A 17729-nucleotide genomic window follows, 5' to 3' on the forward strand; every position below is an offset into this window, starting at 1 on the left:
GTGTTTTTGATAGGAACAGCAACAGCTGCCGAGGGGGTTATCCTGCAGCGTGTTCCACTTCCAAGCACTCCACAGTCCACGTGCTTTGGAATCCCCTGGACTATTCTCAGGAAACTAAATGCAGTTGTTTTTCTACTTCAGTTTTAGGTGTGTGTAGCTGGGGACACATCAGATTGTTTATGAAAGCAATAGATGATAAGTTAAATGGAAATTATGCTTTGAAATTAAACGGAAATAATTTTTTTAGAAGGATAAAATCCTTCAGTACCGTTTGGGTTTGCGTGACCTCTTGTGGTGAAATCCCTACCTTGCAGTTCCACTTTTTCACTCGCGGTGGGAGCGCGCCTGGGACATTTCTGGCTACAGTTGTGCTGAACGGTAGCTGAGGTTTTGGCTTGCCATATTAAACGGCAATTTTAGTGAAAGACAAAGCTATGCTAACAGTTATCTAGTGACAGTAAGTAATTTTTCTCTGAATTCATGCTGATAAAAATAAGTTCTTATTTTTGCTGTGTAATACTACAGTATTAAGCACAACAGTTAAGAACCATGAAACGGACTGCCTTCTAATGACCAAAAAATTGCTTTTAAAGGACATAGCCTCACCTATGAATATGAAACAAAACATGTAGGAAGAGCAGACGAAGAGATCCTATGGTTTTAGCTGCCATTTCTTAGCTTGCATCTGCCAGTAAAGCCGGCTGAGAAGCACCATCTTGCCGCCCGGCAGCAGGGCCGGCAGCTGTCCGAGCTTCTCCTCTGGCCACGTACCGGCTTCTCCTCTTCCCACCAGGCCGCTGCTCTTGCCCTCCAGCGCGGAGGCGGGAAGGAAGTTCTCCAGTGTGGGTGCCACGGCTCCTCCTTCCCTGAGGATGTTTTTGTGGGAAGGCCCCAGCTCATCCCGTCTCAACATTAACGGTAGCACCCACCGTGCCTCACTGCAGGCTCAGACTCAGCAGGTCGGAAGGCCTGTGGTTAATACGGAGAGACCGAAGGCCCGCCCGCGGCGCAGCAGGCCGCGACGCTGCCACACGGCAGCCCCCGAGGCGCCCCAGCCCCTCTGCCGGCGGCGGGGAGAGGGAAGGCGGGACGAAGGCGGAGGCGCCGGCAGGGAGGGCTGGGGGAGCCCCTCCGGGTGCCGGAGTTCAGGCTGCCGGGGCGGGCGCGGGTGACGGAGGGGGGGCCGGGCGGGGGGGGGGGCCGGGCGGCACCGCGCGAGCACCGCAACGCCCACACGGCGGTTCCCGCCCGCGGCGGCTGGTAGCGCGCGCGCCGGGGGGCGGAGCCGGGGGCGGGGCGGGGCCGGCCACGCCCGGTGGCGGGTTTGGCGCGCGCTGGCGGCGGGCCGGGGTTCCCGCCGTGGCCATGTCTCGCCAGAGCACCCTGCTCCGCTTCTTCCCCAAGGCCTCCCCGGCACCGCCTCGGGCGGCGGCACCCGCCCCCGCCCCTCCGCAGGCCGGCGCGGGGACCCGCCGCCGCGCTTCGGGGGAGCGGAATGGCCGCGAGGCCGCCGCCGGCGCGGCGAGCAACGGCGCACCGGGCAGAGCTGCGGCCCGGCGCAAGGAGGCGGCGGAGAAGGGCGGAGGGGACGGCGCGGCCGCCAAGGCCCCCAGGTAACCGGCGGGGGGAGAGGAGGCCGCGGGACCGCGGCCTGCGTGAGGGAAAGGGAGGGGGGATGGGGCGGGAGCGGCAGCGCGCGCCGCGGGGAAGGCGGGGGGGGGCAGCGCGCGCGGACCGTTGCGGGAGGGGGGCGGGGCGGGCGCTGTCGCCGGTGGCTGTTGGAGCGGGACCCCTCGGGGCGCAGAGGCGCCGGTGTCACCCCCCGCACCCCGGGAGACGGTGGCCGCCCGCCGCCGCCTGGGCCGGCCTGGGCCTTCCCGGCGCGGGGAGCCGGTTTGCAGCGAGCCCCGCGCTTTTGGCCGCCTGAGGCAGCGGTCGCTGGCGGGAGCCGTGCCGCCCGGGGCGAGTGCGCGTTGGGGGGCGCGGGAGTGCCTGTGACCTCCGCGCTGGAGGCCGGGCGAGCGGCCGCTGAGCATGGAGCAGGCGCTCCCAGAAGCGGCGTGCGGTGATGCAGGCCAGCGGCCTTCTCCCCCAGGCGGGGTTTGGGGGGGCGGGATAGGGCTGCCGGCGGGGTAACGCCGACATCTGCAGAGAGGGGGTCTTATCTTCAGTTTTTCCTGTTTTGAAATACATTTTTTCACTCGTGCCTAGATTTCCTTGCTGTTCTCTATCAGGGGGGTAAGGGCCTCAAACGTCAGCTAATCGAATGTCGCAGATTGTTTGGCTACAGCCTACAGGAATACCCGCAGCCATCAGCGGTAGAGTGGCAGTGGCTGGGTTGAAAGCTCGGGGGAGAAGGAGACAGCGAATAAAAGCTGCATCAGGTGCTTTGCAGCAGAGACCGAGTTTTTATTTATTCATTTGGTTTTTTTGTAGCTTGAGGGTTTTTTGAAATCTTGCCCATTTCCTTTAGGTGCCCTGTTGAGAATTAGCCTCTATAGGAAAACTTGTCTTAGTTATGTAGGTTGACAATGCGTAATACGTAGTCTGCAATCTTTTTCTTTTAGTTAGTGTCTGGTTGGACGCAGTTACTCTCTCCCCTTCCCTTAAGAAACCCATTCAGAGTCTGGTTACACATAGCTCTAAATGGCTGTGCTTGTGCTAGGAGCCTTCCAAGACCTTCAGAGGGCAAGGTGCTCAGAAGCAGTGTCCAGTTATGTTTATGAAGAGAGCTGTTTTAAATGTTTATGTTCCTTAAATTACACATCTGTTGTCTTTGCAGTGTCTCCTGTGAGTATTCGCCTGGTGACTTGGTCTGGGCCAAGATGGAAGGTTATCCTTGGTGGCCGTGTCTCATATACAACCATCCGACTGAAAGAACAATAGTCAGAGGAAAAGGGAAATCCACTCGTGTCCATGTACAGTTTTTTGATGACAGCCCTACGAGGGGCTGGGTCAGTATTAAATACCTGAGGCCATATAAAGGTAAGAAATATAAATAAAACTTCTTGAAATGGAAATATGCCACTTGCTTTGGAAAAATAGGCATGGACTATAGGGTAGGGTATTCTCCATAGAGAAAGAGCAGCAAAACCAAGATTAGCGTTGAGTGGGAAAGCATGTTTTGTACTTTGTAAGTTAGAGAAAGCTTTTGAGGGTTACAGGTGCATTTATGGTTATACAGTTCATTAAACATAAACACTAAGCCCTCTTGTTTATTAGATTAGAACACAAACTTAAAGCTTGCTTATGTTTTAAACCTTTTTCCTTTATTTCTCCCATCAATACAAAAGATAAATCCACTATTTCAATTTTTAGCACTGAAATCCTTAAAATACTAGGAATGTCAAACCCAGTTTTTCAGCAGCTATTTGGGAACTGCAGTTTGTCCAGAAACAAAAGACTAGGCATAGGATGTTAGGTAACTAAAATTAATTCTACTGCGGTGTTATTTCTTTCAAGCAATTCAGTATCGTTTTGTTAATAAAATACATAACTTTAGAAGTCAGAGTGTTTGTTAGGGTAGTGCTTGTAGTTATAGAGCAGGGTTGGTGTTTGTCATCTTGAAGAAATGACTTGGCTAACTAATGAAAATGAAATTTAATCAAGAATTAAAACAACATTTTGCATAATAAATCTCACCGTACTAATAATGATCTGTTTTCCCCTTGTTTTGTAATTTTACTGTTGCTGAAAACTCTAAATCATTGGCTGTAAACTGTCATGTGTAAATCGTGTTGCTGTAAACTGTCTTGTTGTTAGTCAAACAAATACTTTGGGTGTAATACAGTATTTTTGATACACTGTAGAGTTTGCTTATGATGTTAGTGAAACAACTGACTTTAAACAGTTTCTTCCTTTTTACAAATCAGAGTTCCATCTCATGTGATCATGTTGTCATCTTTTTTTGGCTTGTTTATACTTAAATGTACTGCCCTTAAGCCATAGTTAGTTTTAAGTTAAAATGATAATGCTTTTACCATAAATGTTAGCATAACTTAACACAAGTGAATTGGTTCTTGGTTTATATGTATCTTTCCTGAAGGTATTTTAAAAGAATCAAATATATTTTAACAGCTTGAAGTTATACTTAGAAGCAAATACAGGAGTACAGGTAAGGAGAATTGATCTGTTTATCAAAAGAAAATTGCAGAAAAATAATAAGTGTTCAAAATGTTTTAAGCACAGAAACACTGGTCTATCTACAAGAAATGTGATCAGTGCAGAGCAGAGTAAAAATATTGAAAATACATGCTTTGCTTTTAAATTCAGACAAAAAGCATCTTTGTGTACAAAGTAAGTATTGGAGTCTTTGGGTAAGAAAATGGAGAAATTTCTTACATTTTGTTATTGTTTGTAACTGACAGCACAGGGCTAGACTTCTAACAGTTGGGCATGCAAGAAGTGGAGTTACATACAAGTTGGTTATGTGAATATGCAGGTGTTGCACACTTGAGTATGCAGTTAAATTATATGATAAGATTTTTCTCCTGCCATTGTTAAATTGTCAACATTAACCGCAAAATATTTTTAGATTGTCTCACTGCATTTGCAAAACTAAAATGGAGATCTGGTTTGTTAATGTGTTGCATCTGTGCTGTAGAAGCAGCTACTTGTAGCTCCATGCTTTGCTACTGCAAGCTCAAAGAAATGAATGTGAGAAAGAATTCTTTTTGGCTTATTTCTGAGATAGTTGGCCTCCTACAAGTCCGCTGCCTTTTGTCTACCATTGGCTTAGAGCTGAAGCTTCAGTTAATAGCAGCCTATGAAGGGATTCACAAGAGCGGCTGTAAGGACCTATTCAAGCAGATCCTACTGTCATATGCAGCCAGCTGAACTTCTAAGAGCAGAGAAGGGAATCGCCCTTCCCCATCTATAGCGTACTCTTATGTCCCCCTTCTTTCTTTCCCCAAGTTGAATATATAATATGTAATATATACCATGCGTTTCTTGAGCATGGCATTCAGATGTGTCTCAGCATCTTTGGGAACCCTTTCTAGAAATCAGTCTGTAGATTGGTTGGCTTTGTTTTTGTGTTTATGTGCAGCTAGTGGAAGGAGGAACTGTGGTGCTCAAGAGATACTAAAGAGGATGAGGGAATGGTGCAGTTATTAATAGTAGGCTTTGCTTGATACCCAGCAGCGTCAGGGTGAATTGCCAGCATGATTGATGGTCAGCTAATCTGGCTAATAGGTTGGTGTTGGGTGTGGACACCCTGCTGCGCTTACAGGAGCAGTTTGAACGGCCAGCAGAGCTTTAGCCAAGAGGTCTATGTCATAGATGACTGATGCTCATAACTTGAAGAGAACTTTATGGTTGAACTTAACCTATCATTGCTAAAATAGCCATGTGGTCTCAGTCAGGTCTGCTGTGCTGCTAGTATAAAGTGTTGCTTTTCAATAGTAACTATAATTAGTGTTTAGAGCTTAGCTTAGAAGTATTCAGATGTGGTAATGAGTTACAGAAATAGAAACAATTCTTCAAGTGTTCATGTACTAGGTAGGCATTTCATTTGTGAGTGTTTAGACTTTCTCTAGGGATAGTTTATAGCCTGAATGAGTGATGGGTTGCTATATTTAAGACGTGGTGGGAATGACTGGTAACAACATAGAATGTTAGATAATTACACTAGTTGTCTAAACACATCCAAAAGTGGAATATGAACACTAACTAAAGGACTGGCTAAATGCTAGACCAACTTGAGTTTCTGACAAATTATTTGTGGTTTTATAGGTTCATCAGATGGGGAGACGCTGAAGGGAGGTATGTTTTATAGTACAAAGCCTGAAATTAAAAGAGCAATGGTGCTAGCGGACGATGCAATGAGTAAAGATAAAACTAAGCGGCTTGAACTGGCAGTATGCAGTGAACCTTCAGACACAGAGGAGGAGGAGGAAGAGGAGGAAATGGAGGTAAAATTTTTCTTACTTACTGTCATATTCAGAAATAGTGCTAGAACTTAGAAGCTGTCTCTTGGAACTAAGCATGGAATATCCTGCAATTCTCTGGTACAGTAATCACAGCTTATCTGCTCTTTAATCATGCATGCATATGTATCCATATGTCTTTTTTTGTACTGCTTCTGTGTTGTCAGGTCATATGCTGGTCTCTCACCTTTTCTAGTTGGAAAATATCTCTTTGATGTTCTGTATGGTAAGGACTGACCTCAGAAATTACTTAATTTCTCTAACTCTCTTTGATCACTCCCTGGGTAACCCAGGTAACCCACTTTCTCACTCATAAAGTACTTCTTTTCTGGTGCATCTTTTTGTCTTCTGTATCTGCTATTCATGTTCCAAGTTCCTCTAAGTTCGATCTGAAGTTTTAATTTGTCATAATGTAGAAATGTCTAACTTTTTGAGTATTCATCTTAAGGCATTAAATTGGATTTTTGGAGTCTGCCCTTGTTTTGTGCAGTAGCACTAAAATACAAATTCTTGTACTGTTAACACCAGTCTGTTGGTGGGGTAACTAAAAAGAGATCTTTTATTGTATTGTATTCATGTTGTATTGTGAATGATTCAAATATTATTTCAGTACCATCATATGCATTGGAATAGATTTTGTTGGAAAGGAATGGTGCGAGGAAACTGTCAATGGGATAGTGGTTTTCTGTCAGCATGGCCCATCTGCTCTTTCTCCAGAGTGACATTGCCCTGAGGGACAGGTGCCACTCCAAGCATTGTGTTATGTTTGTGGCAACAGTGCAGTGGGCACTGGCGCTTCGTACTCATTACAGTCCCTCCACTGCTGTTTTTTTCCACCACTGGCGCTGGAGTTCTTGAAGTTTCAGGCTGAAAAGGCAAATAATGGAGTTTGTGCATATCTAGGAGAAAGAAAACAATCTTCTTGAAGGTTGTTATAAGGTAGTATGTTTGTAGGTGGAAATAGGTAGTTAACTCAAAAAAAAAAAAAAAAAAAAAAAAAAAAAAAAGGCAAAACTCACATAGGCTCGTACTGAAAGGCTGCAAAACCCAATCGCATTTCTGACATAGGCCAGTAGGAAAAAATTACAGCACAGAGTTGGCTTATGGAGGTGTTCCCCCTTTGTGCCGAATTTCATATACCATATGCCTTTTGTCCAGTTTAAATGTTTTGTTCAGCATCACTTACGCAAAGTAACAAATAAAGCTGTAAAGAATACAAAGAGGAGTAATTATGCCACTGGCCAGTAGCAGTTTGTTACCCAGAAAAAAATTAAATTCTGTGAAGGTAAGCGGAATTGGCTGTGGCTCAGCTTCTTGCTTGAAGTATCATAGCTACTGCATTATTGTACATTTTTGCACTTCTTTTTGCAGCAGGGATACTTTACTTTGTAGCCAGAATTTTCTATAGGTAAACCAGTTTATTTTTCCAGCAGATGAGTGAAAGTGCATCAGGCAACAGTGATGACTGCAATAGTGAGGAGGATGTGAAGAGTAATAAGCGAGTAGCGGGCAGGGAAAGTGCCATAAAAGCCAAAAGAAGAAGAGTGTTGGATTCTGACAGTGATCATGATGGCTCTGACGTAGAGTTCAAGCCTGATGTGAAAGAAGCGGCCAGCAGCGAGGAAGCTAGTAGTGGGGTGGATGAAAATGAATCTACTGACACAGAGACAGATGCAGAGAGTGTTGCAGAAAGTCCCATAAAAGTCCCTTCTAAACGAAAGAGAAAAGAGATAAACAAGCCTGCTAAAAGGAGTAGCTTAGAAAATGAACGTTCTGAAACGCCCAAAAGAGCAGCAACAGTTTCTTTAGAAGCCAAGTCTAAGCTGACATCATTTGCTGCACCTGAAAGTTTTGAATCTCAAGCAAATACTTGCAGTGGAGGCATCGGTGGCTTCGCAGTATGGGAACATGAAAAGCTTGATTGGCTGCAGGAAGGGAAAAAGAAAGATGCGCACAGGAAACGGCAGGGTGACCCCGATTATGACCCATGTACTCTGTATGTACCTGAGGACTATCTCAACAAGTGTACACCAGGAATGCGGAGGTGGTGGCAGCTGAAAAGTCAAAACTTTGATGCTGTGATTTTCTACAAAGTTGGAAAATTCTATGAGCTGTATCATATGGATGCAGTCACTGGCGTAAATGAGTTGGGCCTGATCTTTATGAAAGGTACTTGGGCCCATTCCGGTTTTCCAGAAACTGCGTTTGGCCGATTCTCTGATGTTCTAGTGCAGAAAGGCTACAAGGTAGCCCGTGTTGAGCAAACAGAAACTCCTGAAATGATGGAAACGCGCTACAAGTCAATGGCCCACCCAACAAAATTTGACAAGGTTGTACGCCGAGAAATATGCAGAATCATCACCAAAGGAACTCAGACTTACAGCGTTCTGGACTGTGATCCCTCTGAGAACCATAATAAATACCTTCTGTGCATTAAGGAAAAAGAAGACTCCTCTGGACAACGTGTTTATGGGGTCTGCTTTGTTGACACGTCGGTGGGGAAGTTTTATGTAGGCCAGTTCTCAGATGACCGGCACTGTTCGAGGTTTAGGACTTTAGTAGCGCATTACACTCCTGTGCAGGTACTGTATGAGAAGGGGAACCTGTCTGTGGACACACAGAAGATACTGAAGGGCTCACTAGTTTCTTGCATTCAGGAAGGGCTGATCTCTGGTTCTCAGTTCTGGAATGCATCTAAAACACTAAAAGTCCTTCTTGAAGAAGGCTATTTCAAGGAGAAACAGAACTCTGAAAATGGATGTTCTCTGCCGTCTGTAATCAAATCTCTGACTTCAGAGAGTGACTCGCTGGGATTAACTCCTGGTGAAAACGGTGAATTAGCTTTGTCAGCTCTTGGGGGATGTGTCTTCTATCTCAAAAAATGTCTGATTGATCAGGAGCTGTTATCGCTGGCAAACTTTGAGGAGTATGTCCCTGTGGATATTGATACTGCAAAAACTACGAGTTCAGGTAGTTTCTTTGCCAAAACTGACCAGCGGATGGTGCTGGATGGTGTCACCCTGATGAACTTGGAAGTCCTGCAGAACGGAACCAATGGGACCACAGAAGGTACTTTGTTGGAAAGGATTGATTCCTGTTGTACGCCATTTGGGAAGCGACTCCTGAAACAGTGGCTCTGCGCTCCACTTTGTAATCCTAAATCCATCAACGATCGTTTAGATGCTGTTGAGGACCTTCTGGCAGTGCCAGATAAAATGTCTGAAGTTAGTGAGCACCTGAAGAAACTCCCTGACCTTGAAAGGCTGCTCAGCAAAATCCACAGTATTGGATCGCCACTTAAAAGTCAGAACCATCCTGACAGCAGAGCCATCTTTTATGAAGAAATCAAATACAGCAAAAAAAAAATTGCTGACTTTTTGTCTGCACTGGAGGGGTTTAAGGTAATGAATGAAATTGTCGATGTCATGGAAGAAGTTGCCAGTGACTTCAAATCCAAAGTCCTTAAGCAGCTAGTCACGCGCAAAGCCAAAAATCCAGACGGCCGCTTCCCAGACTTGAGTGCAGAGCTTAAAAGATGGGATACTGCTTTTGATCATAACCAGGCTCGAAAGACAGGAGTGATTACTCCGAAGGCGGGTTTTGACCCCGATTATGATAAAGCACTACAGGATATTAAAGCTGTTGAGGAAGATCTTCACAAGTACCTGGATAAGCAACGCAAACTGCTTGGATTCAAATCCATGCTGTACTGGGGGGCAGGCAAAAACCGATACCAAATGGAAATACCGGAAAGTGCAATATCACGTAATTTGCCTGAGGAATACGAGTTGAAGTCAACCAGGAAGGGATATAAACGTTACTGGACCAAGGAGATCGAGAAGATGCTGGCCGCCATGGTTAATGCTGAAGAGCGCAGAGATGCAGCACTAAAAGACTGTATGCGGCGTTTGTTTTACAACTTCGACAAAAATAGCAAAGACTGGCAGACAGCTGTGGAATGCATTGCTGTGTTAGGTAAGAGGTTTTCTTCATTTTGACATATAGTAAAAATACTCTTGTATAGTAAATGATGAAATCTGCAAAAAAGCAAAAAAGGCTTGTTGCCAGCTCTTAATTTGTGGTTGAAAAACTCTGATTGTGATAACAGCATTGATAATTAATAGTGATCACCTGTTTCCTTCCTGTCAGTAAACGGCAGAACAGTTGCTGGGTCTTGATGTTTGCAAGCTCTTTCTTCATTCCTGTTGTGTGACTGTAGGTGTGCAGCTGAGTTTTTCTCACAGTTCAGTGTAGCCTGGTGGGTCTCTCACTGCTTCTAGGATTCTTGGGTGTGGATTAGTAGCTTCTTATTAAATGAAGGCAGTATAAAAATCTAACCTGCTTAGTCATCTCCTTTCCATCTGAGCAGGCTGCTTGCTCAGCAGCCTTTAAAAATAAAAAAGGGGTCATTGTCACTGCCTTGAAGAAGGTAGTCTAGTAGGAAGACTTCCCCAAATCTTCCTTAAATTTCTGGGGTAGAACGGTCTCCTGTATTCCCTTCTCAGGACTGGCGTACTCTTGTACTGTGAATTTTCTGCTAGCATGAGGCACTTTGGGATGTCTTTGTTCCAGGGAAAAATGAAAGCACTCTGTCAATGCCACTGGGGCAGAAAAGGGAGGACAGGCCGGCAGCGAGTGTTGTCTGGGAACAGATTCTCTGAGTGGGCCGGGAGAGCTGGGAAGCAGTCACATTAGCTACACCACACTACCAGGGCAAGTACTGAACTGATTTTCAGCAGAGAGGGAGACAGCTTTCAGGCTCAGCTGTAATATGTGTACATAAAGTCTCTAAAATCACATAACGTGGTCTCATTTTGCAGGTAATCAGCTTTTAGAACCTTAGAGCTAGGCTAATTGAGGGGGATTGTGCTGCTGCTTTCTGCTAGGCCAACAGAATTTTAATATATAAATTTATTCTGGCAACTTTCAAGCAGTATTATGATTCTTAACAAAGTAATTCACTGTCACAGAAGCTGATTTCCTCTTTACTTATCTTGTTCCAAATTAAAAACCAATGCAAGAAAGTAGTATCTTATACATGTACATTAATAAAATAGCTTTTGAAGTGAAATGATGCAGATTTTAAAGACTTTTAAACTGAAAACTAGAGGGGAGGATTTTTAATCTGACATCAGTAGAAATCTGGAAGGAATGAGGAAAGACATTGTGAATATCCCCACCTTTTACTTGTTCCTGTGGAGTACTTCTTGGGTGTTTCCCTTAACAGGAAAATGGAATGGAAATGGAAAATCGTGTTTAAAAAAATGCTATTCAATGAGTAAATGCATTCCAGTGAATGAGTAAAAAAAGGTGAAAGCGTGACTTACTGGAATTTCTCTTAATCTTATAGATGTCTTGATGTCCCTTGCTAACTACAGTCAAGATGGTGATGGACCACTGTGCCGACCTGTAATTCTACTGCCTGTGGATAGTGCTCCTCCCTTCCTGGAACTTAAAAATTCACGCCATCCATGCATTACAAAAACTTTCTTTGGGGATGATTTTATTCCTAATAACATCGTGATAGGCAGCAAAGATGAAGATAGCAGTAGTGAAGCCTCCTGTGTGTTAGTAACTGGCCCAAATATGGGTGGCAAATCTACGCTCATGAGACAGGTGATTGACTATCTACGTAAGATTAGATGTTCCAGAGTACCTCTGTGTTTTGCATAAAGAAATTACATGACTTGACTGTTTATAAATGTCAGAGGAGGTCCCAGCAGTGGTCTTCAGGGTGTGCAGCACAGTACAGCAATTACACTGTAAAGGCAAAATATAATCTGGTAGAAAATGCCTGTGATTAGATAGATTTTCTACTTTCACTTACTTTAGTGAGGAATAAGTTTTATTTCTCTTAATGAGAGATGGTTGGGAAAAAGTGATGGAGCATCTTTTATCTTTTTCAAGTGGCCTTATCCAGGACTTGGCATCATCTGGCAGAAGATGCTTCTGTAGATTGAACAAGATGAAAATAGAGATCAGCGGCAACTGGGAAAGCAAGAGGGAGTTTGCTTTATAAACACTGCTTGCTGTGATAACTTGTGTTTTGAAGGCTTTCAGAGTAGTTTAGCCCTACTTGAGATTATGATGCTGCAGCCTGGAGCAGTTAAGACAGTAGGAATCTTTATGTACTCTAGTCTTTGTTTTAGGGGAAACATAGTTTCATTCCCTCGTTCTCTGTGTGGAACTGAAGCTCCAAGCACATAGTAAAAGTTTAAATGTTATAATGTTTGTTCTGCAGGCTGGTCTCCTGGTTATAATGGCTCAACTGGGATGCTATGTACCTGCTGAAGTTTGCAGGCTTACACCGATTGACAGAGTATTTACGAGACTTGGCGCCTCAGACAGAATTATGTCAGGTGAGTTTCTGAGATCCAGCTGTCCAAAGTGCCTTTGCCACCGAGTGAGTTTCTTTTCTTGCTTTGAGTGGCAAGTTGGAAAGGGATAGTCTGTTCATTTTGCAGGGAGAGCTGGGCACCTGATTTGTTGTCTCTCATTGTTCAGAGCAGAAACAGAATTGTAGTTATGCTAGATTTGTTTGATCTGCTTGTCCTCCATTAGTTTTGACGGACACATAGAATCATTTTTTGATGAATTATAATATTAAAAGCCTGCCTTCCAGCCGGATGCAAGTCTGAGGAATATCTTTCTGGATATTGTACAGTTGATTGTGTTCTACTTACATAGGTATCTTCTTCTAAGTGTTTTGGAGTAGGACAGTGATGTTCAGGTAGCTGTTGTAGAGGAGTTGGTTTTGTACCTTCTCGCAAGGACTAACGGTCCCTTGTTTCAACCAGAATGCCTGCCTTATGTCTGAAATCCGATTTCTTCAGACAATGAAGAGAGAGGCAGGCTTCCTTCTTGGAAGCAGTAGTTGACAATTCTTGGAGTATTTTGTTTCTTCCGTGGAGAGGAAGACAGAAGTGGAGGATGACACAACTGGAATGGGGAAGTCTACCTGTGGTGGTAGGCAAAGTGTCATGGGGCTAGAAAAACAAAGTATTTTTTGTGGTAATAAGAGTAGTATCACAACTCATTTAAGGAGGGCGCAGCTTTTCTGTGATCTTTCTGCTGAAAAATGTGGGTCAGTGAATATGAAAGGAGTTAAGCCTCCTGAACTTGTTGCACATAAGGAATTTAGAAATGAATCATTCTGAGTTGTTAATTAAAAAAAATATTTATACTTCCCCAAATCAAGGGGGAATCTAGCTGCTTTCTTTGCAGCTAGAGAATTTTATTAAGGCTTTCCTTGCCCAGCTATTTTCCATTTTGTTTAATTTCAGTACAAAAAGAAATCTTAAGAATGGAAGAGTACTTAAGTGGTTATGGTAGAAATAAAAATTGCCCTTTCTGCAAGAGAGAGGTGGTCTAGAAAAATGTAGCATTTTCAACTTTTTTTTCTATCAACTGAGAGCTGTTCTTTTCTCTTCCAAATACATGCACAAATGTTTTAACATTTCGCATCATGAGGCTGAATGCTGCACAGCAGAGCTAGCTTTGAAATCTCTTCTTGACGCATTGGTTTCCACACTGTGTAGAAATGAAAGCACAGCCAAAGTTGTTCCATGGCAGTCATTTCATAATGGATGTCGGCAGGACTTCTGTGAAGTAAATTTTAAGTAATATTTTAAAATTGCCTATGTAATTTTAGAGGTTTATTTTCTAAAGTGAATAAATGGTTATTCCTAAACATTGTTAAAAACATATTAAATCCTGGAAATGTCTTTAAATAAATGCAGAAAATCAGGATTGCTGGACACTGCTTAAAAATTCATGTTGAAAAACTTAGGTTACGAGCACAGCAGTGCTCGTGCAGCATGAGTACAGGAAGTAAATACTTGCCTGCTCTGGAATTACGTTAATTGCTGCTGCATGTGATTATTTGGAATGAACCCTACAAAGAACTAGTAAATCTGGACTTTATACGTGTAGATTTATTGTGTGCAAGGGTCTGAACAATGGTGTACTTCTGCTTGTAATCTGCTAAACAATTTCAGGTCTAAATTTCAGGCCTCGTGTTATCTGGGTTGCTGGAACGCCTGTAAGATGTCCAGTCCTTAGCAGCAGTATATTTCTTTTGTCATACTTCACTCAAGCAGAGTACATAGGAGTATAGCCTTAATTATCCACATAATTCATTACCTTATGGCATCAACAACCAAACCAATAAGTCTAGTCTCTTAAGTATTTTTTAAGATTTTCGGCTTGCTTTTTCACGCTGAAAAGCCACACACCTTAGGCCTGCCTCGTGCATTTAAGAGCAAGAAGGGGCAAAAGATTCTCCCCATCTTGTATCCTTTGTGCCCCTCTTTTTGTCCAGCTGGTACATCTGACTAGTGCTATTAAAAGTAGACAGATAAGGTGGCCTAAAACTTATTTACTCAATTAATTGTGGTTGTGCCCATGTGGGTACTCTTAAGGAACCAAACCCTGCTTTTTCTGGCAAATGGAGGCCCACCATTTTTATGCTGGGAAAAAAGCTTTATTTTTTTGTTCATCTTCAATTTGCTGTCAAGTTTCAGTTTAGCTTGACCAAGACTCTAGTGCAGATTAAATGGGGGTTTAGTTGTGGTTTTCAGATCTTTGACTACTTCATGGCCTTTTTTTTTTTGTCATTTCTTTTAAAGGTGAAAGTACCTTCTTCGTTGAATTGAGCGAGACTTCCAGCATTCTCCAGCATGCAACAGAGCATTCCCTTGTTCTTGTGGATGAACTGGGTAATTAGTCTACTTTGTAATAGATGGAGATTAAATCTAAGAGTAAAGACTAGCTCTGAGGTTGTTGGGCTGTCTAAATGGCAACCAAGTACACAGGGGCAGTTTCATCACAATGCTGCTAGTGTTTAACTGGTCAGTATCTCTGTAGTTTTCTGTAAAACATGTATTTCTTAGGTGCCCTGGGAACTAATACACCACCTCCCACCACCCAGTCGTTATTAGCCTATTTCTAGCTGAGTTTTCCAGCTTTCCTTTGCATAACTGCTTGCAGCATCCCTTGAGCAAGCCAGTAGCGAGTCTCAAGAGAGGGGAAATGTCTTTTTGTGCGGTGCAGAAGAGACTGTGGTTGTCACAGGGCAAACACCCAGGTCCTTCACCCTGATGCTGGTGGCTGTCACTACTCGCAGCTGTTTGTCCATCTTCCACGCAGCCAGGAGGGAGAAAAACAAACAGCGCAAACTGATACATGGCAAACAATGCATTGCGTTTGTCCTTGCTTTTCCATTTCTTCTCCAGGCAGAGGCACAGCTACTTTTGATGGAACAGCTATCGCGAGTGCAGTTGTGAAAGAACTTGCAGAGAAAATCAAGTGTCGGACTCTGTTCTCCACACACTACCACTCGCTGGTGGAGGATTATTCGCACAACGCGGCTGTGCGGCTTGGTCACATGGTACGTGTAAGCGCAAGGCAGGAGGCGTGAGCGCTGACGTACAGGACTTCCCCTTGTGGCGGCAGATCTTGTGCTGCATGTGCTTTGCCCAGAGTCACAGAGGTGTCCTGAGAAAAGGATGCGATGTTTCACGCATTTATTAGTCTGTAAGTATTACATACACTGACTTGTAACTTACTCTTTCTAGGCATGTATGGTTGAAAACGAGAGTGAAGATCCAAGCCAGGAAACGATTACGTTCCTGTATAAGTTCATTGAAGGAGCGTGTCCAAAGAGCTATGGCTTCAATGCAGCAAGACTCGCTAATATTCCAGAGGAAGTTATTCAGAAGGGGCACAGAAAAGCGAAAGAATTTGAAAAAGCTACCATTTCACTGAGAATATTTAGGTAAGGCCTTTGTTTTCCAGTTTTAAGTTGCACATTGCTTAGTAGGCATCCATTTTAAAATTTGGGCAGTGGCTTTTGCTCGTAGTCTCATGGTAGAGGGGGAAGTGGAAACTATTTTTGCAAATACCAAATGTACTTCACAAGCAGCGAGGGAGGGAAGTACTAAAGCCTGACTACAGGATGGCGGATATGACGAGTAACGCAGTGTTTTAAGCCTTGGGTCACTGCGAGTCTCTAGGGCTAGGAGCTTAATTTGCACAGAGGTGCCAGGCTGGCTGCGAGCCGAACTGCAGGAATGCGTGAATAAGCCGATGGCTGCTGCGCCGTGCTGGGGGGGCACCGGGGGACGTCACAGTAGTACCGGAGCCCCCGTGGCTGCCTCTGCATCAGGCAGTGACGGCTGCTGGCAGCCTTTACACCAGACACGAAATGGCATCTGTCCCTTCTCAAGCTGTGCAGGCAACAGGACGTTTAGGCTCTGCCCCTCGGTGTCCATGTTAGTAATGCTGACTTCATTATCTCCCTTAGGTATCTCTGCCTGGTGGTGGATGGTGCTGCGGGTGATGCAAATGCTGTTCAGAAACTTACCACCATGATCGATCACCTTTAAGAACACAAGTGTTTTTGTACTGGCGGTTTGTCAAAAAGGTGGTATCAGACAACATTATGATCTAATAAACTTTATTTTTTAAAAATGACCATTTTTCCATTGTCTTTCCTAGGAAATTAAACCCTTTAATTCTTACCTACCCTCTACATAATGGTTATTGAGTACTCCACAATATATTAAGTCTAGATGTTATGGTACATGCATACACTTTCAGGCTGTTGATTACCCACTGTCACCAATACACATAAATGGAAAAAAGCTATGAAACTGTATAGGGCTGTATATATACTTGTCTCAGCTTCATTAGAGCAGGAAATTGCTGTGATTTCCAGCAGGTTATGTAAGTAATGTCCAGACTGTTCAAAAAAAACTATGAACAGAGTAAAGTACAAGACTGTTTTGAGGAGACTTTCTACTGCGTACTTTAAAACATAGTAAAATTTCATTCACAAAACTTAGTTACATGGGTACTTTGTTTTATAGTGCATTATAGTCTAGGAAGTCTCATTAAAACACTCGCTTTTTTTGTTAGGGTGGTTTGAGTACAGACTATTGCTGGGGCAGGGAAGGAGATTATTCTAACTTCAGAGGACACCAGAAAAATTGCTGGATATAATTTAAGATTAGTGTTTTCTCTTTCATAGAAAGAACGTACATACTGGGACATGAGTACAGTTACAGCAAGTCTAGGTGTGCTAACAAAACAGGACACATTCAAGTACAATAAGATTTTTTTGCTTGAAATTAGAAACAAACTACATGAGATTAAAGCATTAAAATCATATTTCTCAATCTGAATAAATGTTAAAAAATCAAAAGAAATGCAGAAGTGCTAGCTCACATTTTTTACCATGTTACAAAAGCAATTGGTACCCATGTCCATAAAGGCAGCAACAAAGAATGCTGCTTGTCTACAGAATAGTACTACTGCAAGTTGGACTGCGTTTCAATGCTACTTGTAAAAACACCAGCTTTCAGAAGTTGGTATCTGTACAAAATTGCAGCTTATTTTTCTTCACTTCTGTCCCTTCAAAGTCTTTGTTTACACAGTAATGCTAAAACGCCCAGTTCTGTTATCCTGAGTCAACATATTGCCACTTTCTTTTTTGGTAGGTTGAGCTCCATAGTGTCAACACCTCACACATCCGCTTTAATACAGTCTCTTTCTGCAGAAATGGGCAAGTATAACTTCCTCCAAAAAAAAAGTTTTAACAGTTACGATATTAGAATGGCAGGACTTTCTTTCTGAAAGGAATTCAGTTGTGCTGCAATGTATTCGATTCTATAGGTGGAGCAGAGTCATATAGTGTATCTGTATCATGTGTAGGCTCTCCAGCAAGCGTACAGGGATTAGACAGTGTTCCAGCACCACAGTCACAGAAAAACCTAGGAAGAAAGAGAGCTCTTTAGTTTCTAC

At 43.5% G+C, this 17729-nt stretch overlaps 2 protein-coding genes across 5 annotated transcripts in view; one reads left to right on the forward strand and one right to left on the reverse strand.

Annotated features, from left to right (window-relative positions):
* The first annotated feature begins 1344 nt into the window (after nucleotides 1-1344).
* Nucleotides 1345-16400, forward strand: MSH6 (mutS homolog 6). Of its 2 annotated transcripts, none has more exons than XM_075147321.1 (10): nucleotides 1345-1613; nucleotides 2783-2985; nucleotides 5734-5912; nucleotides 7358-9902; nucleotides 11278-11543; nucleotides 12169-12286; nucleotides 14555-14644; nucleotides 15161-15315; nucleotides 15503-15702; nucleotides 16231-16400. In XM_075147321.1, exons 1-10 carry the CDS (start codon nucleotides 1366-1368, stop codon nucleotides 16310-16312), a joined length of 4086 nt encoding a protein of 1361 aa, XP_075003422.1. In that variant the 5' UTR covers nucleotides 1345-1365; the 3' UTR covers nucleotides 16313-16400. The 2 variants fall into 2 exon arrangements, with proteins under 2 accessions (XP_075003422.1, XP_075003423.1); XM_075147322.1 differs by having other exon boundaries at nucleotides 7361-9902.
* Nucleotides 16367-17729, reverse strand: part of FBXO11 (F-box protein 11) — a 79432-nt gene continuing 78069 nt past the window's right edge. For all 3 annotated transcript variants that reach the window (XM_075147325.1, XM_075147323.1, XM_075147324.1), the window contains exon 23: nucleotides 16367-17698. In XM_075147325.1, coding sequence (XP_075003426.1) covers nucleotides 17569-17698 — 130 coding nt within the window. In that variant the 3' untranslated portion in view covers nucleotides 16367-17568. The remainder of the gene's footprint in view (nucleotides 17699-17729) is intronic.

Source organism: Calonectris borealis, chromosome 3 (assembly GCF_964195595.1).
Source record: "Calonectris borealis chromosome 3, bCalBor7.hap1.2, whole genome shotgun sequence".
NCBI classification, from domain to species: domain Eukaryota; kingdom Metazoa; phylum Chordata; class Aves; order Procellariiformes; family Procellariidae; genus Calonectris; species Calonectris borealis.